This window comes from Lagenorhynchus albirostris, chromosome 10, assembly GCF_949774975.1.
Source record: "Lagenorhynchus albirostris chromosome 10, mLagAlb1.1, whole genome shotgun sequence".
Lineage (NCBI taxonomy): Eukaryota > Metazoa > Chordata > Mammalia > Artiodactyla > Delphinidae > Lagenorhynchus > Lagenorhynchus albirostris.
The window spans coordinates 8,000,608-8,028,276 of NC_083104.1; the positions used below are offsets into that span (position 1 = coordinate 8,000,608).

Here is a 27,669-nt window from a genome sequence, read left to right on the forward strand (position 1 = left end):
TACCAGCCTACCAACGACTGACGGACTGGAACTTTCAATCCGGGCCCTCGGCCAGGCCTTGTGGCAAGCTGGTCCTCCCGGCAGCCTGCTCTTAGCTTCAGTGAGGGCTTCTAATCAGAGCTGCTTTTGCCTCTGACCAGTTGCTCCTAAGTGCTTTCCCTTGATTCTCAACCCTGAGGGAGGGTTGCAATCACGCTGGGACCCAGTAAAATCCAGGTGGTGCTGAATGCGTGCCAGACAGTGGTCCCTGTCAGCCCCACTTCACTGCTTCAGGAACTGCAGTCCTGACCAGCCTGAGGGACACTTAGAGAAACCCCCTCGCCTTGAGTCACACTCACATCTCCCAAGAGGGGACAGGTTGGAAACAATACAAAGAAAAGCCCTGTGAGTAACTGTGTTTTTATATAAGTGATTTTTTAAAGTTGAGAATATACCAGCAAAGGAACACAACACATACAATTTGTACGAGAGACAACCCTTCCACCTAATTTTGTTTCTTGTTAGGCAGTTTGGGAGAAGAGAAAAGAGCTGAGGTAGTCCCTTTAGAATTCCAGGTTAATCCTTTATACCTTAAACTAAAAAAATAGCTTTTCACCTCAGTGAGTTTCTCTTCTTACTTCTTGGCTGCAAAGGGTGCAGGATCAAGCCATCCCAGATAGAACAGCTCAAGGCAAATTAAGATGGTGATGGAGTTGAAAAGGGCAGCACGTGGGGGACATACTTGAGGAAGGGGAGATGCATTCTGAACATTACTTAGGGGAACAGCAGAAGGTCCCTGACAGTTATTGGAAGCGTGCCCCATCTAACGAAGACCCTTTGCAGAAAATAAGAGTCAGGAGAAAAGTAAAGGTTCTCGGGCCCTGCCGACACTTTTGGAGTGCTGAGGCTGCCCCTGCTCTGGCTCTCTATCCTCTGTCCTCTTATTGGGCATACACAGGACTTGCTGGGCAGGGAGGGTTGGCCTCAGGCGCGGGAGGGGGTAGGCAGGACCAGCCTGGGTCCCTCTGTCTGTAAGCTGAGTTCTGGGGGACAGTGGGGGAAGGGAAAGGGGAAAAGGAGGGCACACGTTGTCACTGCCCGGGGGTGGGAAACAGCAGCAGCTGCTCTAGGATGCCTCAGAGGAGGGAGGTGTGGAGGACCCCAAAATGAGGGGTGCTACTGCATGCATCAGGGAAGGGGTGCTGTTTGGAGGTGACTCCGAGTGAGCAGTTTGCCATCCAGAAGGTCATGGGAAGAGGGGCTGTCTCAAGAGCCCTTTCTTCATCCTCCCTCTTCGCTCCAACAAGACTTTCTTCTCGAAAAAGCCATACTCCAGAGCTGAGAGGGGACTGAGGCCCATTTGCTACTCTCTCTGCCCTCAAGGAGCTTATCATGTTGCTCAGGAGGTTTTTGACAGAAGGCTGAACATGGAAGATGATTCAGGATGAGCACTTGGTGACTGATTCCCCACGGAAATAATTTCTGTGAGAGCTCAGAGCAGGAAGAACTGTGAGCAGTGGGGTCCGGGCGGCTTTGAAGGATGGGGCAGAACACAGCAGAGGGGAGGACGGAGGAGCCCCTGAGAGGAGGAACAGAATGAGCAAAGGCTCAGAAACACAGACACCTTTCAGAATATTCTCAGCTCTTTGGAAACAGGTGCTCTGTCAGGACGCTTGGAAGGAGCTCTTACCTAATGGCATTTGCAAGTTAGGTGTTCTGTTCAGTGAAACAGTCTCTGAATGGAGAGCTCCTACAAAAAATGCGTGACGATCGAGTGCCATGCACCAACTGCGGGATTGTCTGCCCCTTGGAGGTAGTCACCAGGAAGCCACATCCTTATTCTAAATATATAGCCATTGCTGCAGCTGGTCAGTCTTCCAAGAGCCTGCAGCAGGACCTTCGTCAGCGGTGCCAAAACTTTGTCTGAGAACGGACACCCCAGTCTTTGGAATGAAAAGCGCCAATCAGAGCCCGGCTTTGTAGCCCCTGGAGCCACAATATGGCAAGAGGCATAGGCCGTAGTGGGCGCTAGGGGACTGACTCTGAAAAGAGCCCCCAGAGAGGGTCACTCCAGAGCACTAGGCAGCAGCATGTTGCTGAAATAAGAGCACAGACTCCTCAGGGGACCGTTTGACTGAAAAATGTATGTTTGTTGAGCGAATGCATTTCTTTATAGTCACGTGTGCTTGTACCGCACATCATCTGTGCAATTCCGCCAGCTCTTCTGCGCGCCCACTCTAAGCTCCCTGTGGGGACAGACTGCAGCGGCAGGACCCCAACCTCAAGGATTGTTAACTCTCAGAAAATGAAAAGGCAGTGTGATGCATCCAGTCCTTCAACCTTTGGGAATGGAATTTAATTTCCTCTTATGATTCCCATGCTATCTGGAAGAAGATTCAGCGTGAACTAAGAATCCCCAGCTCTGAAATTCTAAAGCTCTGAAAGGCTTTTCAATAAAATAACATCACAGAAACTCCATGATTATGAGGGTTTAGAGGGACAAGGAAGCATCCCCAAGAATGACGGATAAACGTAGTTGGAGTTACTTGTATAAATCTCTAGGACCTTACCTGAATGGATTCTTTTCAAAATGCTTGATTTTTTCCCCCCTTCTCTCGGATAGAAGGAAACCCAATTTATTATGATAAATTTTGAGGCCCAGGAGGTTTACCTTCGGGCTCGGGCAGGGGGAGTCCTTACCTTGTTTCAATAAAATGAGAATGATAATTACCCACCTCCTGAGTGTGTGAGGAGGATCAGATGAGTAACACCTGCCGGGTTCTAGAGCTCTGCCTGGCGCAGGGTAAACACCATGGAAATGTTAGCTGTTAGTGCTGCCTGGGCTTTCCGGAGAGTGCCCACGGGGCCCTGTCTGATCACCTGGCACTGCTGTCCTAGGTTCAGGGAGGCATAGTCGACATAGGAAAATTCTAGTTGCTGAGGTGCCAGGGGCTGGACAGGTGACGCCAGCAAGCAGGCGCACATGCTCCCGTTTCTCAGTCGGGATGAGACACAGCACGCACCCCAGAGCCTGACCCACTGCATGTGTGGGAAGAAAGAAGAGGCCGTGCTCGCCTGCAAATGGGCGACTTCAGTGAAAGCAGAGCCTCCGGTTCTGCCCGCAAGATCACGAAGGCTCTCTGACTCCACTGCCCTCCCTCCTCCAGGCTTTGTCAGCTTTTGCGTTCCCTGAGGCTTTTTCAGTGCCAGGGTGAGGGTCCGTGGGCAGAAGGAAAGCAAAGCCAAGTGGGTACCCGGGACAAGCTGCCCCAGGTGTTTGGTAGGAAAGCACGGGCAGCGGTGTGGAATTTGGAACCAGATGGAATCCTGTTTGGTCCTATCCAGAGGGCACCTCATAAACACGGTCTTGGTTAACTAAGAGCTAAGAGCGAGGTTTCCTGAGCTGACTTGCAGGGCCAGTGTCACAGGAGACACCTGAGGGCGTGTGTCCCTCCTTTTCTGTGGGTGGCTGGGCTAACGTTAAAGAGTCTTAGGTGGGCTCTCACCATTGGTGAGTAAACAGCCCCTGTGTTGAGGAGAAGCAGACCTGGGGTGGGGCAAGTGTTCAGTACACACCGTTCCTGCCCTTTGACAAGGACTGAAAGAGGCCCCTTTGCCCCCTGGCGTCCGAGGCAGCCACCTGGAAGGCTGGCCGGGCAGGTCCGGAGCTCCACTGGGCCCACGGTTTGCCTGCCGTCTCCCCGGACCTCCGCTGGCTGCCATTGCATTTCGGCGTTCCCGGACTCTGAAGGAGCTGCTTGCTCTAACTGGTCTTATTACTTCTGCGTAATCTTTTCTTTTTCTTCTGCTCTGCTGCCTGTTTATTTTTTGTTATCAGAGGAAGAAGAAATGCTCGAACCAGGAACCAGGTATTTACTGGAAAGGTCCGTCAGCCCCATTCAACTGGATGGAACCTGTCTTTAGCCCTGACTAGTAGCACAGGGCCCGCCTTGCCTGTTGCCAATGAGTCCACTTTGTTACCCTCTCCGTGACGGTAGTTAATCAAGGACAGAATTTGCAGGTGGGGTGTGGAGGACCCACGAAAGCATCCAAATCATGGTTTTTTCTTTGTCCCTTTACATGAGCATATTACATATGCCTCATTGCTTCCTCACCTTCTGAGGAGGCTAGTGCTTAACCTGGCCCCTTTGCAAAGAAAGTTTTAAAAAATTTTTATGCTCTGTAAGTGGCCTGAAATAGCAGAGAGGTCAACCAGTCACGGAATCCGAAAGAAAATTATCCCGTGCCCAGCTCTCTGTGGTTGTGGGCCAGTCTAGGAAAATATAATTGAAAATACATTCACACCCCAGATGCATGTATTTAGAACTGCATCTTATTCAGCCTTTCTGACTAAGGTTGCCACTCAGTGGTCAGTGGCTGACGTTAGCTGTTTCTAGAACTTTTCCCTTTCATGTGTTTACTGTTAAACAAATATCTGTCTGGATGTTTAGGTTGTTACGTTGTGAGTAGAATTGGTCACCCCTCCTCCGAGCTCAAAAGGATCCCTGGGGCCAGCCTTGCTTCCCCCATGGTGTGTCCTTCTTAATTCTGGCAGCAGGTCCTACAGTACTAGGCAGAGGCCTTGATCCTGCCCTGAGCGCTGGGAGAACAGAGTTGAGATGGGGCTGAGGGCAGTGGGAGGCAGAGAAGTCTTCGAGGGCGGATTCCAGCCCCTCCAGGCGGTGGGCTCCCTCCCCTTCCCTGATGTGCCTATCAGGCCTCCTGAGCCCTGATTCCTTCCCAGCTGAATAGGAAGACAGAGCATTTCTTTAAAATGATCACAGCTATGGCTTTTCTGCAATCACAGAAGACTTTCTATTTTAACTGTTTGTGGAGACTTTAGAATTAGTGTTTCCTTGCTTGTTTTCCTACTAATCTGATGGTACTAATTTTCTGGCTTGAGTTCATAATCTGTGTTTGCAGTGTCTTCTCTCCTGTGGTGGTTGCCAAGTCCAATACAACTCACAACTTTTTTTCTTAAGGATTCAGGACAAGCTATACCACTGGTGGTCGAGAGCTGCATCAGATACATCAATTTATATGGTAAGCTCGATCTCAGGGCAGTGTTTTCAGCTCTTTCCAGAACAGGTGCTAGGCTGTTCTCATAAGATATGAGATTCAAATTCGTCTGGGAAGATTTCCTGTTGCTGCTCTGCTTCTGAGGGGGGAAACGTTCTATAGAACAGCTGCTATCTTGAGTGCTGTCTATTGAGCCTTGTGTGTCGGGGGAACTGAAGATGGTGGTGAGAAGACCCAGGAGCTAGGAGAACCGAGGAGCAGGGAGGGCACGTGGGACAACTGTATTAGTTCCTTTTTTGCTCACACTCGAGCCCAGAGCTCTGCACTTTGAGCGCTGAATGAGGTTGGTCAACCGTTCAGTTAATCCTGCTAGACTGTGGTGAGGAAATAGAGTGTCTGGGATTTGCCACATGGTGTCCCCAGCACTTAAATTGTGCCTCCATCTGTTCATTTATTCATCCCTCCAAAAATATATTTCCAGAGTGCATAGCAGGCACTGTTTTTGACAATGGCAGCATAGCCACAAACCAGACAGGTAGGATGCTGGCCCTAGGTAGCTTACATGACCAATTAGAAGGGCAAGGGAATGAACAGGCAGGGAGACAAATAATATAATTTCAGATAGTGATAATGCCAAGGAACTAATTAAAGGGGATAGAGAATGGCTAGAGGAGGGCAGCCCTGCTTTGGCTAAGGTTGTAAGGAGAGCCATCTCCGAGGGGGTGATATTTGAGTAGAAGAAGCCAGCCAGGTGGAGAGAATGGCAAGTGTCAAGGCCTAATATGGGAAAGAAGGCCAGCATAACTGGATGGGAATGAGCCAGGAGGATGGGGTAAGAGACACAGGTGGTAGAAATTCAGCACGAAAGAAATGAACAACATTTATTGAGCACATACTATATGTACAAACCAAACTTTAACTAAAGCCTGCCTTTAAGGGTAAACACTTTCCTGAATTATAAAGTGGAGAGTTGTTTCATATAGAAAAACTGAATCTCAGGGAAAGGATCCCAGTCTTAATTCCCTTTTCAGATGAGGGAGACCCTCTAATTCCTTCAATCTTATAGGTCGCTGTTTTGTTGTTACTGCTGTGTCAGGTATCAAGGTCTCCTCTTTGTTAAGGCCTTGTAGAAACACATAAAAAATGAGATTGTCCTTCTGCAATAAGTTAATGTCCCCCAAACTCCTTGATCCCAAGCCAGCATGCACTCTAGACTCTAGATTTTCTTGAAGGAAGACGTTGTCTGTGATGGGCGAGGGAATGGTTGAGGGAGTGGCATTAATCATTCTCATTCAGAGTCTCTGTGGCTGTTAAACTCCGATGGCATTTGTAAACTCAGGTCAAGCTACTTGGGACCAGTGCAACTGATGAACGCACTAGGCAGCATTCACTACCCGGTTATTTGATTGAGCTGACCTGTGGGTTAAAGTGGAAGTCATTCACTGGTCCAGTGTTGATATAAACTTCTTGTTTCCTTCAAGCCCAAACAAGAGACCCTAGACATATGAAGCAGAATGTGACTGAGTATTTGGACCAGCTGAAGTTCACTGCAAAGGCTCCTTTGGGGCTTCTGCCAGGAGACGGTCACTGGGAATGAATCTGTTACAAAGGATGGCGGGAGAAAGAGGCAAGCAGTGGGGAGAGTCTTCCGTGTTCCCAGTGGTCTGATGAGCTCAAGGCATTTTCTCTTTTTTTGTTTGTTTATTTCTTTTAGGACTCCAGCAGCAAGGGATCTTCAGAGTGCCAGGATCCCAGGTTGAAGTCAATGACATCAAAAATTCCTTTGAGAGAGGTAGGTGTGGAGTGATCATCTCCAGCTTGTGTCCAGAGGAAGCCAGGTTGGGTGTTAACGCATGTCTTAGAGCCAGTGGTGCTGGGGCAGCTTGTATCAACATCTCTTCCCAACTTCACCTTCAGCGACTTCACCTTGGTAGCTCGAAATCAGCCAAGGTGGGAGTATTTACACCACAGAAATGGGCAAACACTAAGACCTTTGATCTTTTTCTTTTCGCCACCAAAGAGCTAGCTGTTGAACATTTATCAGCACACATGGGTGACTTTCTCTGGTGGGCTCTACAGTGGTTGCTGGGAAAGAGGGCCTTGGAGTTATTGTGTGAATCTGTAAAGGCTGCTGTGTTTTAGAAAAGTTGGAAGAAGCTAGATAACATGGAGTGGCTTAGAATTGCCTAATTCTTTTTTATGCAGTGTTTTTGGCAAAGCTATTCTCCCCAACCCTTGGAGAGGTTACCTAGTTCCCACTTTGGTATAAAAGCTTATCAGAAATGAAGTGGCCACCAGAATGTGGCTTATTTGGTTGAGCCTCCCTTGGCCTCAGGATCCCTGATGGGAACAGATGGCCAGTGTCAGTGTCCAAGCAAAGTAAGGAATTCCTAGGGTCAGGAGGAGCTCAATTCTTCTTAAACCTCTGGCTTTTTATACTAGTACATATCTTGCTGCTACAGTGAAACTGAGAGTCCGTGCATTTCCGTTCAAGGAAATATTTTCCAGCATCACACTCTCTGGTTGTTGAACAAAGCCCATCCCAGGGAGGAAAGAAGAGCCAGTGTGGGGCATCCTAAGCGATATCTGCACCTCTAGTTTCACAGTGTTTGGAAGCATCCCGTCTCCGTAGTTACTCCTCAGCTCTGATTTACTACATTTTTCTCTGAGTAGTTAGGTACTAAGTTTTGTCTGAGGACCCGGATCCCAAACCCATTTCCCCGCAATACATCACATCCCAATTTACAAAGCACTTTCTTACCCATTCTTCTATGTAATCCTCCTAATAGCCTTGGAAGGTTATGGTTTGTCCTTGTTGGTTGTGCTCTGAGCAAGCCTCTCCCCGGGGCTCCAGCCCTAGAATTCTCCCGACTTATTGCCAGGCTTCCTGGAGGGGCTGCCTCCTGAGCAGACTCACCTTCGGTCACCCTATCCTCCCGCTTCCGTCCTGAGATCTAGCTCCAGGGCAGAGGAAGCAGTCTGTCAGCCCCAGGCAGTCACCACCATAGCCCCCAGCACAGAGCTTTGCAGCACTAGGCACTCTGGCTTGGAACCGAGTGTGGAGAGCAGGACTGGGCTGGATGTGTCTCTCAGTGGCCCATGAGGAGGGTCCTGGAGAGCTTAGGGTTTGGAGTCCACTCCAGGATCTTGGGTACTTAGAACCAGGGAGCCCCAGACTTGCCCTGCTCCAAGCTCCTACTCGCGCATTTATTCATCCTCTCAACAGGCCTGCATTGAGCCCTGCACTGCACTGGGTAATGGACTAGGGCCTGTCAATATGATAGGAACAACAGACAAGTCACTGCTAGCAGAGAACCGGTTTAGTAAAGAGCACGGTCAGCGCAAGCATGGAGTAATCGCTGGGTAGCATGGGAGCCCCTAGCCCAGTTTGCGTGGAAGGGGGAGGAATAGCAAAGCCTCGAAAGGCTTCCTGGAAGAGGAAATGCCTAAGCTGAGGCTTGAAGAGTAAGAGTCAGGGGAAGCAGGGAGAGGGCATTCCAGACCAAGGGAACAGCATGTGCAAAGCCCATACAGCAAGAGGTATCCTCCCCGCAGCATCCCTGATAGAAGTGTCATTCATCATTTCCCTGAGCTTCTCTTGGCAATGACAGACAGCCCAGCCAGGGTTTGGTTTCTTTATTTCCCCCAATTCCTTAACACCCCTGCTGCCCTGTGTTCATTGTAAGTGAACAGAGCCGTGGTCTGGACCCTTTGCTGGTTCCATCCTCCTGGGCTCACCCCATCAGAGAGAATTCCTTGTATGTCGTGAGTGCCTCCAGCCCAGTGACCGCTCCCCGTTGTGTTTTCTTACTTGCCAGTGTCTTGTAAGTAAGTACCTTGCTGTACCAGGCAGCCAGGCCCAATCCCCACCCCAGCAGCGCTGCTTTCTGTCCTTCCTGAACGTGATTTCTAAGGTCAGCACCTTCTGTTACTTGCTCAGGTGCCTTGGAGGGGTATTTGTGCAAATTAGACTTCTCTGCTCCTTGGAGCGAAGAGATCACCTGACCCAAACCTCAGCTGCAAAAATTGTTTTCTGCTTTTTCGTTGCCTCATGTGTGCAGTTGGCCCCTCTCCCTCTCACCCCCGTTCCGGGATGAAACTCATTCTCTTGCCCGCTTCGTTCTTCGGCTCCACCCAAGCCTACACGGGAGCATGGCTTATTCTAAAAGAATAGTTCCTGGGATGTCTCTTTTAGAAAAACCCTTTTTGGCTTCTCTGGGCTGGCTGGTACCCAGATTTCACATGCATTACTTTCTGTTTCTTGACATTCACCACCCACCGGCCCTGGGTTTGGGTTCCTGACCTGGCTGACCCTCGGGGCACCTCCTCCCCCATCTCCTGAAACCGGCTTTCCTCTCCCTGGCTCGCTGCTGTGTTCTTCTCAGCCCCTGGCAGTGAGCGGCCCGGGCCCACTCCTCGCGGCCCACCTGCTCTAACTGGCGATGGAACTTTCTCTCCAAACCATTACATTGTGTGTTTTTCCTTTCTTCCTTTTATTTTAAAAATTTTAAACCCTCTAATCACTGCAGGGTGCCTGTCCTTTGCCACTTGTTCAAACAGACATGGGTCTTTTCCTCCTTGGCCCCTTTTTTTCTCTCTTTGGGCGAAGCTCTTGCCTACGCTCTGTGCAGAAGGCTGTTGAAAGGAGCACGGACCTCTTTTTGTTAAGCTTCTGAAAAAATTACATGTTAGAAATCCATTTTTGGCTTATTATTCCTAAACGCACTTTCCTTCTCTTCTGACATGAGTCAACCAGGGTTTTAGTTGGGATTATGATTTTTTTTTTTTTTTTGCGGTACGCGGGCCTCTCACTGTTGTGGCCTCTCCCGTCGCGGAGCACAGGTTCCGGACGCACAGGCTCAGCGGCCATGGCTCACGGGCCCAGCCGCTCTGCGGCATGTGGGATCTTCCCGGACCGGGGCACGAACCCGTGTCCCCTGCATCGGCAGGCGGACTCTCAACCACTGCGCCACCAGGGAAGCCCAAGGGATTATGATTTTTTTTATTATATTTTGCTGTCAGTAAATCTCAAACTCAGCACTCAAGTTTTGAGATCTTCCTATAATCTTCTGGCAAAATGAAGGAGAAAACATCATGGAAAAACAGGAATCAGCAGCTGTGCTGTGGAAAGAGCTGTGGTTTGCTGTTGTCTCCCAGACTAGCTTTTTGCCTCTCTGTTTTCCCCACAAACCAATCCCCTGTCCTCTTGGTATGTAAAAGGTGAGAGAGCTGCCTGTGTTCTCTCCTCATGTGGAAGGGTGGCTGGAAAGGGAGTCAATGGTCCTTTCACTGTGCTCACATCAACATAGGGTTTGGATTTGGGGCTGAAATCATGGCATGTAGGATCTGACACATTCTAGACTCTGGATGTGGCCCTTCTCAGATCTGTTTCCTACCCCAGGAAGAGGGGTGTGAGCGGGAGACACAGGGAGGGGTTGTCACGTTGCGGAGCCTCGGGATGGGGCTGGGAGGATCCTGGCCGCAGAGACCTGCCCCGGAGAGACCACCTGTGGGCTTCCTGCCATGCTCCCATCCAGCAGCACGTTCCCCTAGAGCTGTGAGCACACATGGTGTGTTCAGTCTGCCCTGGGTGCAGCCTGCCTTCAGCCCTTAGGGAATGCTGGGGCGACCTGGCTGGGAGCAGGCTGCAGGCAGGGCTGTTTGGTAATAATTCCGCCTCCTTCCCCGGGAAACTAGCCAGCAAAATGGGAACTAGCTTTCTCTTGGACTGGCCTGGAATTTTAGCTCTAATTCTCCTCCTGGAGGAAGCCATCATTCACATACACCATCCTGCTCATCCTGAACTCCGGAATTCCATTCATTTCTAAGCCAAAATTGTCAACCCTCGCAGAGAGCCGAAGGCCTGGGCTAGGAGGGAGGATTGTTTGGATGGCTCCTTTTATGGACGAAGTGCCTTCTGGGAGGAAGAGCAAGAATGGATGGTGTGTGTGTGTGTGTGTGTGTGTGTGTGTGTGTGTGTGTGTGTGTGTGTGTGTGGTCAGTAAGTTAACCAGACTTAACAAGGAGAGCTTGTATGGAGGAAATAAAATCCTTGTGCTTTTGGATCATGAGACCACAAGAGTAACGTGTGGTGCACTAGGGGAACAGCTTAATACAGTGCATTTTTCAAACCCTTACGGTCCTTCAGAGGGGCTTCAAGGGCTGCTACTGGGATAAGGAGGGAAGATGAGAAGGTAGGGCTTGCACCTTTCTCTAAATTCAACTAAGGCAGCTTTGCTCATCCATGGGAACTTTTTTCTTGAAAAAAAAAAAAAAGTTGAGATTCTACTGTAAAGGAAGGAGGGAGAGAGGGAGGGAAGGAAGGAAGATGATAGATGGATAGGTAGATAGATAGATAGATAGGCATGCAGGCAGACAGGCAGCAGATAGAATTGAAAACCACAGGTAGAAGAAGGAATATCTCCCAGGCATTACGAGACCTGGGAGCTGCTGGTGTCTGTTTCTGACTACATGAGCAAGTTGTTTCATTTGTTGGGGCCTCAGCTTTCTTGCAGGTGAGAGGGGTGGAGCTGGGACCGTGCCTCCCTTGGAGCCATGCAGTGCTGTTTTGCGGATTAAGAGAGATCACATATGCCAGTGTGCTTCTCACTTGAAAAGTGCTATATCAGTATAGGCAATATATAGATATATATATATTTTTTATGTTTTCTCTCTTCCTTCCTCATGAGAAAGTCTTGTGGGGGAAGCATTTTCCTTTTTTTTTTTCCAGTTTTTGAATTTTTAAATTTGTTTCAAAGTTAAACCCAAGACACATTGACTTCATAGGAAATCCACTGAGAAATGATTTTCTAGGCTGAACACCTGTTTCCCTCTAGTGTCCCCCAACAGAGCATGTACATGTTATTTACTTTCATTTTATAATCACTGCTGTCCCACCACTATACCAAGATCACCTAAACTGTGTGTGTGGTATTCTGAATATTCTTACTGATACCCTAAGTTCACTAACTGCAAAAGATTTTCTGGGATAACCTGTCACTTGAATTCTTTGGCTACTTTTGAAGATGAAGTCCAAAGAACTCTTAAATGATTCTCCTTTGGGGAAGATGGTATTTTATAGGCATTAGCAACTGGCACCTGGGGCTGTACTGATCCCATCTGGCATCACTGGGAGGCAACCTGTAAAACCAAAGAATCATTTGATGCAACAGGCAACTAAGTGACTCAAAACTGAAGGTTAAATTTAAAGAAAAAACTAATTTAGAGAAAAAAAGGTAATCCTAGAGGAACTCATTCTAAGCAATCAGTCATTATGCCTCTGTGTGTGTGTGTGTGTGTGTGTGTGTGTGTGTGTGTGTGTGTGTGTGTGTGTGTGTGTGTGTGTGTGTGTGTGTAAGGCAAAACCAGATTGATTCAGTGCAGGCTGGTGGGTCCCAGATGATTGCTTAGAATGAGTTTTCCGGAGACAGTGATCTGAGGGAACAGAATCTGGCAAGTGGCCAGTACCAGTAAAGAGCAGCCATGAAGTGCTGGGGACATTTACATTCAACCCCTGTGGGGAAGCATTTTCATCTCCTCCTATGGGAACGTCTGAGAGGTTGACCTATGGAACACAATGCATGGGCTGCCACACACAGTCGTTCAGGCTGGGCACTGCACAAGAGTACTCAGCCACGAGGACAGGAGTGTGCTGAACTCTGGCTCATGCCCTGGCAGCCACAAGCCCTGGTTCAGGAAGTGTGTTTGTGGGGGTGTCTTTCTCTAATTTGCACTAAAGCATGTTGGGGCCAGCAGAGGCCCTGGCAGTGACACACATTCTCTTCCCACAGAGGCATAGTATAGAGATCCAAGTATGAATTTGCAGTTCTGCTCTTTTTTTTTTTTTTTTTTTTAACGGTACGCGGGCCTCTCACTGTTGTGGCCTCTCCCATCGCGGAGCACAGGTTCCGGATGCGCAGGCTCAGCAGCCATGGCTCACGGGCCCAGCCGCTCCGCGGCATGTGGGATCTTCCGGGCACGGGGCACGAACCCGCGTCCCCTGCATCGGCAGGCGGACTCTCAACCACTGCGCCACCAGGGAAGCCCGCAGTTCTGCTCTTCATTACTTACCAGACTTAGATTGCTCTGGGCTGTTCTGGCAGGAGGAGGAGAAGCCCAGTGAACAGACCTCTCTCAGCACCTTCAGGGAGGTGTCAGGTTGCTGCCTGCTTCCTTTCACGTCCCCCATGGAAATCCTGGGGGTGAACTAGCTCAGCAACCCCCATTAAACTGAAAAGTGCTGCTCTCCTGAGATATTTTCCCCTGTGCAATTGGCAAAAATTTAAAAGACATTCCATGGGCAGGGCTATGGAAAAGCAGCCTTCTCCTATGTTGCTGGGAGGAGGAGAAAATGGTGCCGCCCCACCAGAGGAGAATTTGGCTTTATCTGATGAAACTACACGTTTGTTTGCCCTTTGACCCAGTAATCCCACTTCTAGGAACCTACCACAGAGACACACCTCTATGAATAAGAAACACAGGTACAAGGTTATTTGTTGTGGCAGTATTCGTAACAGCAAAAGATGGGAATGTCAATCCATAGGAGACTGGTTGACTACATTATGGTCTATCCATGAAATAGAGTCGTTTGCGGCCATAAAAAAAAAAATGAGGAAGATCTGTATGAACTGACAAGGAGGGATTTCTAGGATTTACTGTTTAGAGAAGAAACAAGTATATGTAGTAGCAGAGTGTGCTACGTCCATTTTATGTAAGAAATGAGGGAAGGTAAAAAAATTGTATATGTGTATTTGCTTATTTTTGCAGAAAGAAAGATTAGCAGGACAAACCAGAGACTAATGAAAATGGTTAAATGTAAGGTGTAGGGAGAGAAGAATAAGAATAGGGCTTCTCTGCAAGCAACTTTTTATCTGGTTAGGACTCCTGGAACATGTGGATGCTTTATATTTTCAAAATTGCATACTTTAAAAAAAAAGGATTTCTAAAAAAATTAAATGCCTAAAATTGAATATAAATAGAAACAAATAAGCTGTATATCAGACTGACAACCATACAGAGAGTAACTTTTCAACATGTGCTCTGGTCATACACTTTTTTAAAAGCTCTATTGAATTACATACCATAAGGCTCATCCATTTTTTAAAGTGTATATTTTAGTAGTTTCTAGTATATTTATAGATTTGTACATCATCACCATAATCTAATTTCAGAAAATTCTCATCATCCCTAAAAGGAACCCTGTACCCATTTATAGTCACTCCCTGTACCGCTTACACCCCAGCCCCCATCCCTAGGCAACCACTAATCTACTTTCTGTCTTCTGATCATATGTCTTTAGTGGGATACATTCTGAGGGCCTAAAAAACAAAAAAAGCCCTGCAAATAAATGTTAATTTTTATGTAGTAGGTTTATCACTAGTGGTGATATTGCTATTAAAAATCTGAAACTAGGGCTTCCCTGGTGGCGCAGTGGTTGAGGGTCCACCTGCTGATGCAGGGGACATGGGTTCGTGCCCTGGTCTGGGAGGATCCCACATGCCGCAGAGCGGCTGGGCCCGTGAGCCATGGCCGCTGAGCCTGCGCGTCCGGAGCCTGTGCTCTGCAACGGGAGAGGCCACAACAGTGAGAGGCCCATGTACCACAAAAAAAAACAAAAACAAAACCAAAAAAATCTGAAACTATTTTATGTATATTGTAGGATAAGGCAGATACATTAAAATATCAATTATAAATACTATTCAGAACAAGATTTTCACTGTAAGAAAAATGAAATAAAAAGACAAAATAAATGAAGGTAAATAAAACATTGTACCTTAAACATGAATTAGAAATATCAGTGTGAACTTGTGAAAAAAAAATATGTATATTCTAGCTCTATGTACTGAAAGAGCCTAGATGTTCTTTATGACACTCCTGTAGCAATGAGCACACCTAGAACCGAGATCTTGGTTTCTAAATACCATGCCCTGCAAAAAGCAAACAAAGCTCCTTAGAGAAGTTTTTTATTCCAGGTCTAGGTCAAGGAAAGTACCAGGTGATTCAGGGACATTTTTTATGCCAGTAAGCAATTAAGTGCTCAATAGAGGTCGCATCAAAGGACATAAGAAAGGACTCCCCCTGGCCAAATCTGGGGACAATCTGAGCACCCCAATGAATAGTGATGTAGCGGGTTATAACACTTTAATTAAAAATTATAAAAACAAGCCCGTAAAATGTTTTAAAAAAAAATAGGAGGGTGGAGGGAACACGGAGAAAGCTCTTCTTTAGGGAAGAATGCCACCTAATAATTGTAGATGGAATGACAGAATCCGAAAATCACCATTTTGTTAGAACCGCAGGGTAATAATTGATTTGGGCAAAAGTTATCATTGGATGCTCAAAGCACTGGGTAAAATATGTTAAGCATGATGACATGCACATAGGTCACTTACTGTTTACAAAAATATTTTATATTTTACACTTGTTATTACAAAGGAGAAAATATACCTTTACAGTGTAGAGATCCAGAGGCCACCACCTTAACCCAGTGATCAAGCATTACCCACATAGTATTCTTGGCCACAGTATTTAACCTGACTCTAACCATGAGGAAGCAATCAGACAGATCCTGAACGTGAGGCATTCTACAAGGCAGTTGGCCTGGACTCTTCAATAAAAGTCAATGTTATGAAAAACAAACTAACAATAAAAAATGTTGGGGTCTGTTTTGCATTCAAAAGACTAACGAAGCATAACAACTGAATGAATTGTGTGAACACTGATTAGATCTTAGCGTTTGAAAAATTCTATGAAAGACGTGGGACAATGGGGACTGTTTGGGTAAAGTCTGTGACACGGTGTTTTGGAACTCGTGTTAATTTTCTTAGGTGTAATACACGGTTACGTAGGGGAATAGCCTTATGCTGAGGAGGAACGTGTTGAAGTATTTAGCAGTGATGTGTTGTAATGTCTACAAAACACTCTCAAATAATTGAGCAGTACTAAATATAAGTAGAGAAATGGAGGGAGAGCAAATATGGCAAGATGAGTGTAAGTGTAGGGTGACGGATGTTCATTATTTTAATTCTACAGCGTTGTTAGAGATTGGAGCAGTTTCAGAATCCGCTGCAGGGAGCACCCTAAGCGTGCTGTGTGGCAGAGGCTGTCACATCTGTCCTCCAGTTCAGGCTGGGCCAGGTCACCTCTTCCGCCATCTGCACACACCCTGCCCCCTTACCGAGCTGAATCGTCATCTCCTGTTTCCCCTTAGGTGAAGACCCGCTTGTGGATGATCAAAATGAACGAGATATCAATTCAGTCGCTGGCGTTCTAAAACTGTATTTCCGAGGACTGGAAAACCCACTCTTTCCTAAGGAAAGGTTTCAAGATTTGATATCTACTATTAGTAAGTATCTCCCAGGTGGAATGATCAATTTCTTGACCAATCTTTATTGAAGCTGCACTCCAGGCTCATCGCTGCAGGGGAGGGGTGCCTTGAAAGAAGCCATATGACTCTTGTCTTCATGGAACTTAAAACCTAGTTGTGGAAATAACAAGATGGTTTATAATAGAAGGACTCATGGGCATGGTACACCTCTGGGTATAGGAGGAGCTCAGAAGAGAAGAGGCAGAGGGAGCCTTGGTTTCTCAGATCACAGCTGACGGAGAATGATGTGAGTAGAGTCTTCGGGGAGGAGTGGACTCAGGGATCCTAGGAAGGGTTGGGGACACACAGATCAATGGGACCAGCAGGAGGGTGTCCCAGCCAGTACGTGGTGTAAGATGCTGGAAGGGTCCGATGGAGCAAGAAAGGGAAGACCTTTAATGCCTTGCAAGGATTCCAGAGCTTTTCCCCTTGGGCTACAGGGAGCCATGGAAGGTTTGGGAGTCAGGTCAGCAATATGGCAAACAGGGAAATGATGAAAATAAGTTGATTGTGGGCTTCCTCTGACATCACTAGCCATGAGAGTCCTTCTTGACTAGTATTTCTGTGGATAAAGGCAGGAGCCCAATCTAGGGGCTGAAGTAAAGGCACCTTGACTGTAAGATGCCAAAATCCACGACAATCTTTTGGGAGTATTTTTTTAAATAAACTTTTAATTTTAGAATATTAGAATGTTAGTATTTTGGAATAAACTCTTTTTTTTTTTTAATAAACTCTTTGAGTTACAGAAAAGTTGCCCCACACCCCGTTTCACTAGGGATGCTTCTCACCATGTTCTGAGGGATATTTGCAGCCAGGGAAGTGCCCCAGGAGGGGACAAGAGCCTAGGGAGGCTTGAACCCTCTTATTTGTCTTGTGTGAAAGGCGCTTCCTGCACTCTTTTGCCCCCCACTACTTCCTGCTCATCTTTCCTGATCCACTTCAGGCTCCAGACCACCTCTCAGAAATCCCAGGCCACAGAGGCCCATCCCTGTCAGAGCCCTGTGTCACCTGCTCAGCCAGTATTTCCAGAAGCTCCAATAGACCAGTTCCTGAGCGAACAAGGTGTTTGGCCCCTGGTACAAGGTCATGGCATTGTGTACCTTGAATGACAGTGTGAGAGGAAAAGTCCCTCCTCAGTTCCCTCCCAAAGCCTTGGTTACATCAAGGAGTGACACCCCCTCTGCCCCCAACGTACAAGTCAATCTCCCTGCTAAACAGAGAGAGCAGGGCCTCAGTCTCAGAAACTTTTGTATAAAACAATGTCTACCTATAATTTGGTAGCATTGTTTTGCTTTCATTGTATCTCTTTTTATGTTACCTTCTAATTATGGCAAGTGATCCTGGTTTCTCTTTTACAGAGTGAGGTAGGGTCTCCTTTTTTTTTTTTCTTTTTGCAGTACACGGGCCTCTCACTGCTGTGGCCTCTCCCGTGGCGGAGCACAGGCTCCGGACGCGCAGGCTCAGCGGCCATGGCTCACGGACCCAGCCGCTCCGCGGCATGTGGGATCCTCCCGGACCGGGGCACGAACCCGTGTCCCCTGCATCGGCAGGCGGACTCTCAACCACTGCGCCACCAGGGAAGCCCAAGGTCTCCTTTTTTAAAGAAATGTATTTAAGAAAACAGTATTAATAAACAGTAGTGGAGGTGGTCTAGGGCAGTGTGACTGAAGCCAAGGACATGGAGGGGCCTGTATGGGGGCAGTGGACTCGGTATGTGTGCCGGAGCCTTCCACTCTGTGTGGAGGCCTTGGTGAGGTGCCGGACCTTGAGGGTCCTGGAGCATGCCAGGTGGAGAAGAGAGGCCACCAGTGCGTGCACAGGCCTGGAGCAGGAGCGCCTTCGTGTGTTTGGGGGGGGTGGCTAAGGTGCCTGGCACGGTTCTTCTGCAGGGCACTACTGGCACTTTGGGTAGAGCAGTGCCTTGTTGTGTGTCCCACACGTTCAGGACCCTTAGCACCTTGGACCCTGCATCCCAAATGCCAGTGGCACCCTCCAGTCACTGCAACAACCCCAGAGGATGCCCCACATATTTGTTAGTGCCCCAGAGGTGCACGCCCACTTCATCTGAGAAGCATGGCTCTCAGTCATCTTCAGATACTTGGAGAAGGGGCGGCAGCTGGGAGATGAAGCAGGCAAGGGTGGTTGAAGCTGCATCATGAAGGGCCTTGGATACAGAGGAGAAAGGGGGAAGCTGTGTTTTAAAAGGAACATGCTGACAGGATCTGGAGGCTGGAGAGAGGAGGGGCTGAGTGAGAAAAACATGTTTTTCTCTGAAAAAGAAACTGACATGGGTTTATGCATCAGCCTTGCAGATAATCATTGGAGCTTTGGTAGCTCACTCTTAGCCTGAGCTTTCTCTCTCTACAGAGAAAAGCCCACAAAGCACTTTTTTCTCCTTACCAAGCCCAAATTGCTGCCCCCAACTCTGGCTTGACTGATTAAATGTCTGTATCTCTAGGATTGACCTGAAAATGGGGGCAGAGACAAGAGCCCAGGAATCACCAGCCTCTTTGACCAATATACAGCTCAGGAGGTGGTTATTTATTCAGTGTTCATTTCCTGAGCACCTACTCTGTGCCAGGCCTGTGCTGCAGCTGGTGTTTTTAAAGAGTCTAATAAAACCTGGTCCCTGCCTGTGTTCATCAGGACTCATAGGCTACAGGTGACAGAAACTCAGCTTACACTGACTTAACCCGTAAAAGGGAATGTAGTGGCTCATATATCTGAAAAGTTAAGGCCCAGCTGGACTCAGACCTCACACGACATCTTCAGGAATCTGTCCCCTCCAGCTCTGTGGTGACTGCACTCCCGGACACCATCTTCTTTCCTGGGAGCCCCCAGCTGCTCCTCTACCCAGTTGCAAGAGGGAACTTCTCTCTAGGTTTCTCCAGCTGAGTCCCAAGGATCAACCCTGATTTGTTCTGATTAGGCCATGGACCCCTTCCTGGGCCCAGCCCTGTGGCTAGGGGAATTTGATGCTCTGATTGGCCAGGCCAGGGTCACATTTCCATCCCTGGAACTGAGAGTAAAACTGCCTCCCCCCGGGCTTCCCTGGTGGTGCAGTGGTTAAGAATCTGCCTGCCAATGCAGGGGACACGGTTTGATCCCTGGTCTGGGAAGTTCCCGCATGCCGCAGAGCAGCTAAGCCTGTGCACCACAACTACTGAGCCCATGCGCCACAACTACTGAAGCCCACGTGCCTAGAGCCTGTGCTCTGCAACAAGAGAAGCCACCACAATGAGAAGCCCGCACACCACAACCAAGAGTAGCCCCTGCTTGCCGCAACTAGAGAAAGCCCATGTGCAGCAACGAAGACCCAACACAGCCAAAAATAAATAAATAAATTAAAACAAAACAAAAAACCTGCCTCCCCCTGAACCACGTGGGCTGATCTCACAGGTGGGACTCACAGATGTCAGCTACTTGGCTCTCTGATGATGAAAGGCGCCCTGAAAAGTCCCTTTGTGTTACAGAACTGGAGAACCCAGCTGAGAGGGTGCACCAGATCCAACAAATCCTCATCACCCTTCCCCGCGTGGTCATCGTGGTCATGAGATACCTCTTCGCTTTCCTCAACCAGTGAGTTGCCCAGCCAAGGGGGGGACCCCCTCTTTGACTCAGCCCTGGCCTCCTTTGGGAGGGGGTGTCCTGAGGTTTGTAGGTACAACTGTTCCTAGAACATGGGACCCTCCTGAACGTGAGTAGAGCCCCCAAGAGAAAGAAACCACGGGGGAGGATTCACCTTTCCCTGGTGACTTGTGGGTACTCCTTTCTCGTAGCCTCTCGCAATATAGTGACGAGAACATGATGGATCCCTACAACCTGGCCATCTGCTTCGGGCCCACCCTCATGCACATCCCCGATGGGCAAGACCCTGTGTCCTGCCAGGCACACGTCAACGAAGTCATCAAAACCATCATCATCCACCATGAAGCCATCTTCCCCAGCCCCCGGGAGCTAGAGGGACCTGTGTATGAAAAATGCATGGCTGGAGGGGAAGAATATTGGTAAGATTCCATTCTTCTTAATATTATTATTATCATCGTTGTTGTTGTTACTGTTGAACCAGAACAGTAAGAAACCCTTTGATTTTCTTACTGCTTTTTAGTCTGTACTCCCATATATATTTTCTCATTTGAGCTTCGCACCAGCCTTATACGAGGGATAGGTACATCAGTCAAGACTGTCTTGATTTATAAGGGACAGAAATACAACTCAAACTGGCTTAAGCCAATTGGGAATTTAGTTTTAACTAAATAAAGTCTGGGATCATGGCTTTAGGTATAGCTGGATCCAGGAGTTCAACTATTATCATCAGGACTCAGTCCTGCAATTCCCAGCCCCTGGCTGCTTTCTTCTACATTGGCTTCATTCTCAGGCAGCCTCTCCCTTGGTAGTTTCAAAGAGGCATCTGGTAACGCCAGTTTAGAGCCTGTTCTCTCACCATCCCCAGTGGAAAAAGAGCTTCTCCTTCCCAAATGTTTTAACACAAGTCCAAGAATTACGTCTCCTCCTGAGGCTTGGGTCTGGTGAACTAATCACATAGATTAGGAGATGTATGTAATGCTGTCATTGGCCAGGTGAGCTGCAAGCCCATCTCAGGCAGCAGGGGGTGGATAATCCCCACCTCAGCCTCTTAAACTGAGAATGACACTTCCCACCCTTGTCCCCTACCATCTAGAGTTCTCTTTTCCTGGCAAAGTTTGTTCACTTTCTTTGAGAGCTCCACACCAGGCCAACAGGTGCTAGTTGGGCACCTCTGTGTACCTGGTGCTACACTGGGTCTTGGGAGAAATATTTTAGAATCTTATCAAACTCAGGGCTGACTACCTTCCCCAGGCTAAGACCTGAAAATACGGTGAAAATAGAACATTTCTGTGAAGACAGAAAATTCAGAACACCAACTGACAAAAACCAAAGGGTTCCTACTCTTTCTTTCTTCCCAATCCAGGACAACACACAGCTGTATGTTTAGGTATTACCCACACTGCTTTCAGCCAGATGCCTACAGGGGAGTTACTCTTTTGATTGTCAGAGCGTTCCTGGACTCTTGCCTCGCTTTAGTTCTCTGGGCATATTTGGGCAGCGGCTTCAAAGAAGGGAAACGTTCCAGCCTCCTTGTTTCTCTGCAACACTTCTCTGCATAGAAACACCGGGCCACAGCTCTCTAATCTCATCTGAGGCACCTGGAGCCAGTCTGTCCCTGATCTGTAACAGAAATCCTACAACCAGCAAGCACACTTTTTAGACAAAGGAAGCTTTTCAACTTTATCGCTTTTGCAGCCATTACCAGTTTTCTTTTCTTGCTGCAGTATATATAATTAGTGCTCTGGGAAGGCACGTACAGATCTTAGCATACTTACCAAAGCACTACATACAGTAACCACACTTTTCTTAATCCCATTTGTACCCCATGAGAAAGGAAAACTAATTACATGGTAATTTTGGAGGAGTGTTCAAAGCCAAAAAGGAGGATTTGGTTGAGGGTCTCATCACAGTGGACAACATTCATTCACCAAATGGTTACTGAGCATCTGTCCTGGGCCAGGCCCTGGGCTGAGGAGTAGGGATGTAACCTGACCAGGAGTAACCCCTGAGACAGGGAGGAGGAAACAGGCAGTTCTAGGAGTAGGGGCCCTGGAGCCAATGTAGGGAGGTCAAGAAAGGCTTCCTGGAGGAAACATGGTGACTTGACTGAGACCTGAAGGATGAACTGGGTCAGCCAGGTGAGAGCGGGCAAAGAATGTGCTAGGCCTGGAGCATGCAATAAAATGAAAAGTGTTCTGTATGCCTGCAGTGTTGCATGTGACGAGAGAATGGTGAGAGAGGAGGCCCCACAGGCCGGCAGGAGCCAGGTTATGAAAGGTCTTAAGCCATTGTACAGAGTCTAGAACTTATCCAGGAGAATTTTTCATAATAAAGTCCATTTTCCTTTAAATGGTATTGTAAATGTCACCTTCAAGAAGCCTTCCTTGACACCCTATGTAGGTCCCCTCTCCTGTTCTTGTCTCTGCTCATTTGTGCCTATATAACATATTTCAACTTGTAGCACTTCTGTTTCTCAGCCCGTGAGGGCAGGGTTTGTGTCCACGTTACCCATCAATGCATCCCTCTTACCTAGCACCATGCCTGGCATAGATTAAGACTCAATCAATGGTTTGATTAAAAAAAAAAACTGATTGGCTCACTATGTGAATGAACCCTGGCCTTAAGAAGCTTACAATCCAGTGAGGGGGCAGCAGCTGATGAAATTATCCCAGTGTATTAATGACAGAATTTGATGGTCCTGGACTCACTCTACCCCTAAGCCCATCATGGCTGCCAGCCTGCTCGCCACCTGGGCTGATGTGGATTTTGCACGCAGCACCATGAGGCAGCCCCGAGGAACCCACTCCTTGGGAGCTTCACCCACCTCGCTGAGCTTGTCACCTCTGCTGCAAGACAGGCAGGGAGCCAGGCCAGATGGATGACTCTCAGTACTTCCAAAGTTCCTTCTGCTCTGGCCTAAGGTCCTTCTGAGGAAAAACGTCGGTGTTTTACTGCCTTCTAGATCTTACAGAATACTTAGGCACTGATGGCCTTTACCAAGAAGACAGCCCAGCAAATTTCAGGGCTGGGGTCAGTTGGGGGATGGTATTCAGGGAATCTTCCCAATGGGTGAGGGGACCGGGAGTGGTTTTCTGTTAGGAAGGTCTGTGGGTGGTCAGATCAAAAACTGGGATGAAGTGGGCCTGGCCTGATCTGGGTCAAGGCGCAGAGGTGGGCTAGGCCGGCACCTGCGGGAGGCTGAGGGCAGCGTGAGGTACAAAGCCCCCCAGGAGTCCCCTCCCTATGTTTCCTTGCAGCGACAGCCCGCACAGCGAGCCAGGGACCATCGACGAAGTTGACCACGACAATGGCACCGAGCCTCACACCAGTGATGAAGGTGAGTGAGGGGGATTCGGGGCGAGGAACTCACCTGGGGCCTCTCCTGCTGACTCATGCCTGCCCACCTGCTGGGCTGACCCACGTAACCGCCACCCATCCAGCTTTGCAAGTCAGCACGTCATCCTCTGATGCAGACAGCGACCCAGAAAGACCTCCAGTCCACTGCATCCCCACACGGCTTGCCTCCTTCCCTTCTGTGTCCTGCCTGGCCTGAGTGCAAATCCTAAGTGACAAGAGTTTCCTAAGTAGGAAGCAGGCTTTGTCCTCTGTCCCTCCCCTGTTGGGGGTCTGTTCTGCGCCCGGCCTGAGCTGGGACCTGGGGCACATTAATGAACCAGACATGGGTCATCAAGGCGCTCCTGGTCTTGTCACCTGACAGGTCGAGAGCAGCTCCCCACCATGCAGAGTGACAATGCCAGGCTACAGGGGTGACCCAGTGCAGTGGGTACCCCGAAGGCGAGGCCAAACTGTGGTGACCCAGGGAAGTGTTAGCATGTAGAGAGAGAAAGGCCAGCCTGGGCTCTGAGGGACTCCTCAGACCTTCCACCCCTCTAGACAAGGAAATAAAATCAGGTTTGTCTCTAGGGAGCCTGGACAGTACAGGCAAGCAGTCTGGATAATATGGGCCTGGGGCCAGTATTTCCATTAGGCAGATCAGGCACAGTGCCCAGGGCCCACGATGCTTTCAGGGCCCATGAAAACGTTTTAATTTTTTTTTTAATAATAAGAAAAAAGAGAATATGAGCCTGGATTATATTCATCTCTGTACAATGCAGTTGTAAGATATAATTTTTGACGTTTCTTTTAGTGGAGGAAGGGGCCCATGCAAGCCCAGGTGCCAAGGGCCTGAGAGTCACAGCACCTCCCTATGTTGACTGAGCACAGCCCTCCTTTCTCCCTGTGATAGTCTCACTTTTAAAGAATCATTATTCAGCAGTTCTCTTATTGGCCTTTGTGTTTGTCTTGTGGGACAGTCCCAGGCCCTGTTGGCCACCATTTTTGTCAGGAGAACTGGGTATCTCCTCAGGTGACGTTTCTGGGAGTTGGCATAAGAGGCAAGACTAATAGGTGGGTTTTCGTATTCTAGTGGGACTATTTCAGTTTCCAGCCACAGAACCTCCAACTCAAACTGACTTAAGCCTAAAAGGGATTCAGATCATATACTTGAAAGTCCCAGGGTAGGCATGGCTTCAGGCATAGCTGGATGCAGGAGCTTAGTAGAGCTTGTCAGGAATGTGTCTCCACCTTGCCGTTCTGCTTCCCTCTGTGTTGGCTTCATCCTCAGGTAGGATCTCCCTGTGTGGTGGTCTCTGGCAACTCCAGGCTTTCCTCATCCTTTTACCCAAAGTCGCAGTGGAAGAGAGCTTCCTTTTCAGAATGGTTCCAAGAAAGCTGCTGGGATGAAGTCTCACTGCATTGCCTTGAGTCACGCACCGAGGCGAGAACCAGTCACTGTGGCCCGAGAGGGAGCTGATGGGTCGGACCTGGGTCCCAGGGCAGGAAAGCACATCTAGGCACAGTGTTCAGCTCTGCCAGAATCCTCAGAGGCTGAAGTCATCCTGAGCTGAGGAAAGTGTCCTGCAGAGCCTTTGTTTTGAGATATGAAGGCTGCCACCTTCTGCTTGTTTGCAGTGGTTTGCTTTTCTCTGTTCTTCCTTTCCTCTCTTTTCCTACCACCTCCAGTCCACCCTCTTCCTCTATCACTTTTAACAGCCCCCCTTCTCGTTCTCTCCATCTGTTGCTTGTTTATTCCCGTGTGTGTGTGTGTGTGTGTGTGTGTGTGCGCGCGCGCGCGCGCACGCATGCGTGTGCGCGCAGCTCCTGTTCTAGATCTTGCTCTCAGCCTCTCTTCTTCCACTGGTGGAAAACACCTCTTGTCCAACAAGTTAGACTGAGTTTTCAGCATTGAGACCTGTGGGGGCTGCTGGTGGAGGCAGACACGTCTGTGAGGAAGTGGGTCAGGTGCCCTCTGAGGAGCCTTGCAGCCTTCCTGGGGCACCCACTTTTGGGGGGCTGAGGTCGCTGTCAGTCACCCTGCACCTGCTGTGTTTCCCCACAGCTCCTCACTGGGAGTGGAAGGTGCTGTGGGCATCAGGACTGAGGAGGGGGAAGGCCAGAGAGCACGGGACTTGCTGCCACAGGACACACCTGGCAGGCTTCACCCCCACCAAGAAAACCCCCAGAAAATGCTGCCTCGACCCCTCAGAGCAGAGGCACACAGGTCCCTGGAAGGGGATAGATCAGAGCCTTGTGTCTGCTTCTCCAGGAGGTACTGCCCCTATTGTTATTTGTCATGCTGCTGGTTTCTGAGAATGACAAAGGTAGGAAGAATCGTCCTGGAAGGACAGTGGTTCTCCCTGGGAGAGCGAGTTCAGGGAAGGCTCTCTCTGTATCCTGTGTGTTGGTGTGGGTGCTGAACCATGGACGTTCTCTGGAGAAAAACTAATTGCGTTGTCAAATGTTTACATTCATGCCAACTCCAGCTGAAACAGTCATAGAAATGTTGAGCTGCAGGAATGGTCAAGGGGGCACTGGACTCGAGACCTTTATGGCCATGTGATCTTTGATAAGCCACATAACCTCTGGCCCTGGTCTCCTTATCTGTAAAATGGGAATGGCAGCAGCAAGAGAATTGTGGTCTAGGTTAAAATGAGGTGACATACATGAAAGAGCTTAGCACAGTGCTTGGGACCACTAGATGGCTAGGAAACATTAATTGACTGTGTATCCAGTGTAAATCTTTCCTGATCCTGATAAAGAAACCGAGTCCAAAGAATTTTATTGATGTAACTATTTATTGGCAGCCTAACTGCCTGATTTCTTACCTACTTCCCTCTAAGACATTTCATGTAGGGGATCCATTGGTATCTTCGTCTCTCTTGAAAGTACCCTGTATGAATGGAGCCCAGCCCTTCAAAGGTCAAATAGGCCATAACACCACAACTCCACGTCCTTGTATTCGATGGCTCACGCAATGAGTGACCGAATTGGAGGACCAAGTCAGTTGTTTGAGAGTCTCCTGCCTTTGCTGTCTCAGCAGATTCTGCACCTAACTGACGCCTGCTGCCCTGTCTTGAGTCTATAACACATCATGGGTGTGAGTGTGGAAAATCCATTTGTGCTTGCTCTTCCTGTCTCCAAGACTTAGGAAGAAACGATGGTTAGGCTAAGAACCCTTGATTGTCGGAAATAAACAATGAAAACATTAAGGCAGCCAGTCAGTAGCAACTTTATTAATACAATGCTAAATGAGGAAGCAGACTGCCAGACAAAGAAACCACTGAAACTGGTAACAGAAACGTGCTCATGTAGTTAAAATGTGCACCATCATCCTTTCATTGATATTTTCCCCAAATTCGCCAAATTGCCCTTGACTCTTTGCACATCATCTACATCTAGAAAGCCATTAAACCATTAACTCTTTGCACACATCAGGTATCCATATATGGGCTTTAGGAGGCCCATTACAGGCAAAATTTATTTCTGTAGGAACGTGTGCCTCTGAGAAGAGGTCCACAGTTTTCATCAGATTGTTCTAGGCATTGACTAGAAATCAGGGTAAGATTTTTACTTGTTTCTAAAATATTGGTTCCCAGTATCTTCTTTAATAAAAAAATTTCAAACACACCGAAAAGTTGAAGATAATTGTACAGTGAACAGCCATATAACTACCACTTAGTTTCTACAATTGATAACATTTTGCTTTATTTGCTTTTTCATGTATCTGTCTACCCATCCGTCAATCCATCTTATTTTGTTTTTTATTTATTTATTTATTTATCTATCTACCTATCTATCTATTTTTGCCTGCATTGGGTCTTCGTTGCTACGCACAGGCTTTCTCTAGTTGCGGCGAGCGGGGGCTACTGTTCGTTGCAGTGTGTGGGCTTCTCATCGCAGTGGCTTCTGTTGTTGTGGCGCACGGGGTCTAGAGCGCAGGCTCAGTAGTTGTGGCACACGGGCTTAGTTGCTCTGCAGCATGTGGGATCCTCCTGAACTAGGGCTCGAACCCGTGTCCCCTGTATTGGCAGGCGGATTCCTAACCACTGCACCACCAGGGAAGTCCCTCCATCTTATTTTTAACACATTTCAAAGTAAGTTTCAGTCATCACTGAATGTCTCCCCCAGACACTTCAGCAAGCAAATCATTAAAAAGGGCCAGTATTGTTCATGGTTCGTTTTTTAAAGTAAAATTGCAACACTGAAATGCATAAATTTTAAGTGTTTCATCCGTGAGTTTTTATAAATGCAAAAAATTTGTATAACTCAAACCCCTCTCAAGATACAGAACATTTCCAATACCCCAGAATGTTCCTTCATGCCCTTTCCCACTCAGTCCCTGCCCCAAAAGCCCAAGAAGCAACCGCTGATGTGATTTT

General features: G+C 48.2%; 1 protein-coding gene across 5 annotated transcripts in view; it reads left to right on the forward strand.

Annotated features, from left to right (window-relative positions):
• The window catches only part of SRGAP3 (SLIT-ROBO Rho GTPase activating protein 3), a 251,736-nt gene that overhangs the window by 202,279 nt on the left and 21,788 nt on the right, over positions 1-27,669 (forward strand). For 2 of the 5 annotated variants that reach the window (XM_060161300.1, XM_060161301.1), the window contains exons 13-18: positions 4,962-5,022; positions 6,713-6,790; positions 16,208-16,342; positions 19,837-19,942; positions 20,143-20,370; positions 23,209-23,288. In XM_060161300.1, coding sequence (XP_060017283.1) covers positions 4,962-5,022; positions 6,713-6,790; positions 16,208-16,342; positions 19,837-19,942; positions 20,143-20,370; positions 23,209-23,288 — 688 coding nt within the window. Of the gene's footprint in view, positions 1-4,961; positions 5,023-6,479; positions 6,676-6,712; positions 6,791-16,207; positions 16,343-19,836; positions 19,943-20,142; positions 20,371-23,208; positions 23,289-27,669 lie in introns of those variants that run through there. The other 3 variants (XR_009542706.1, XM_060161302.1, XM_060161304.1) reach the window with 3 other exon arrangements.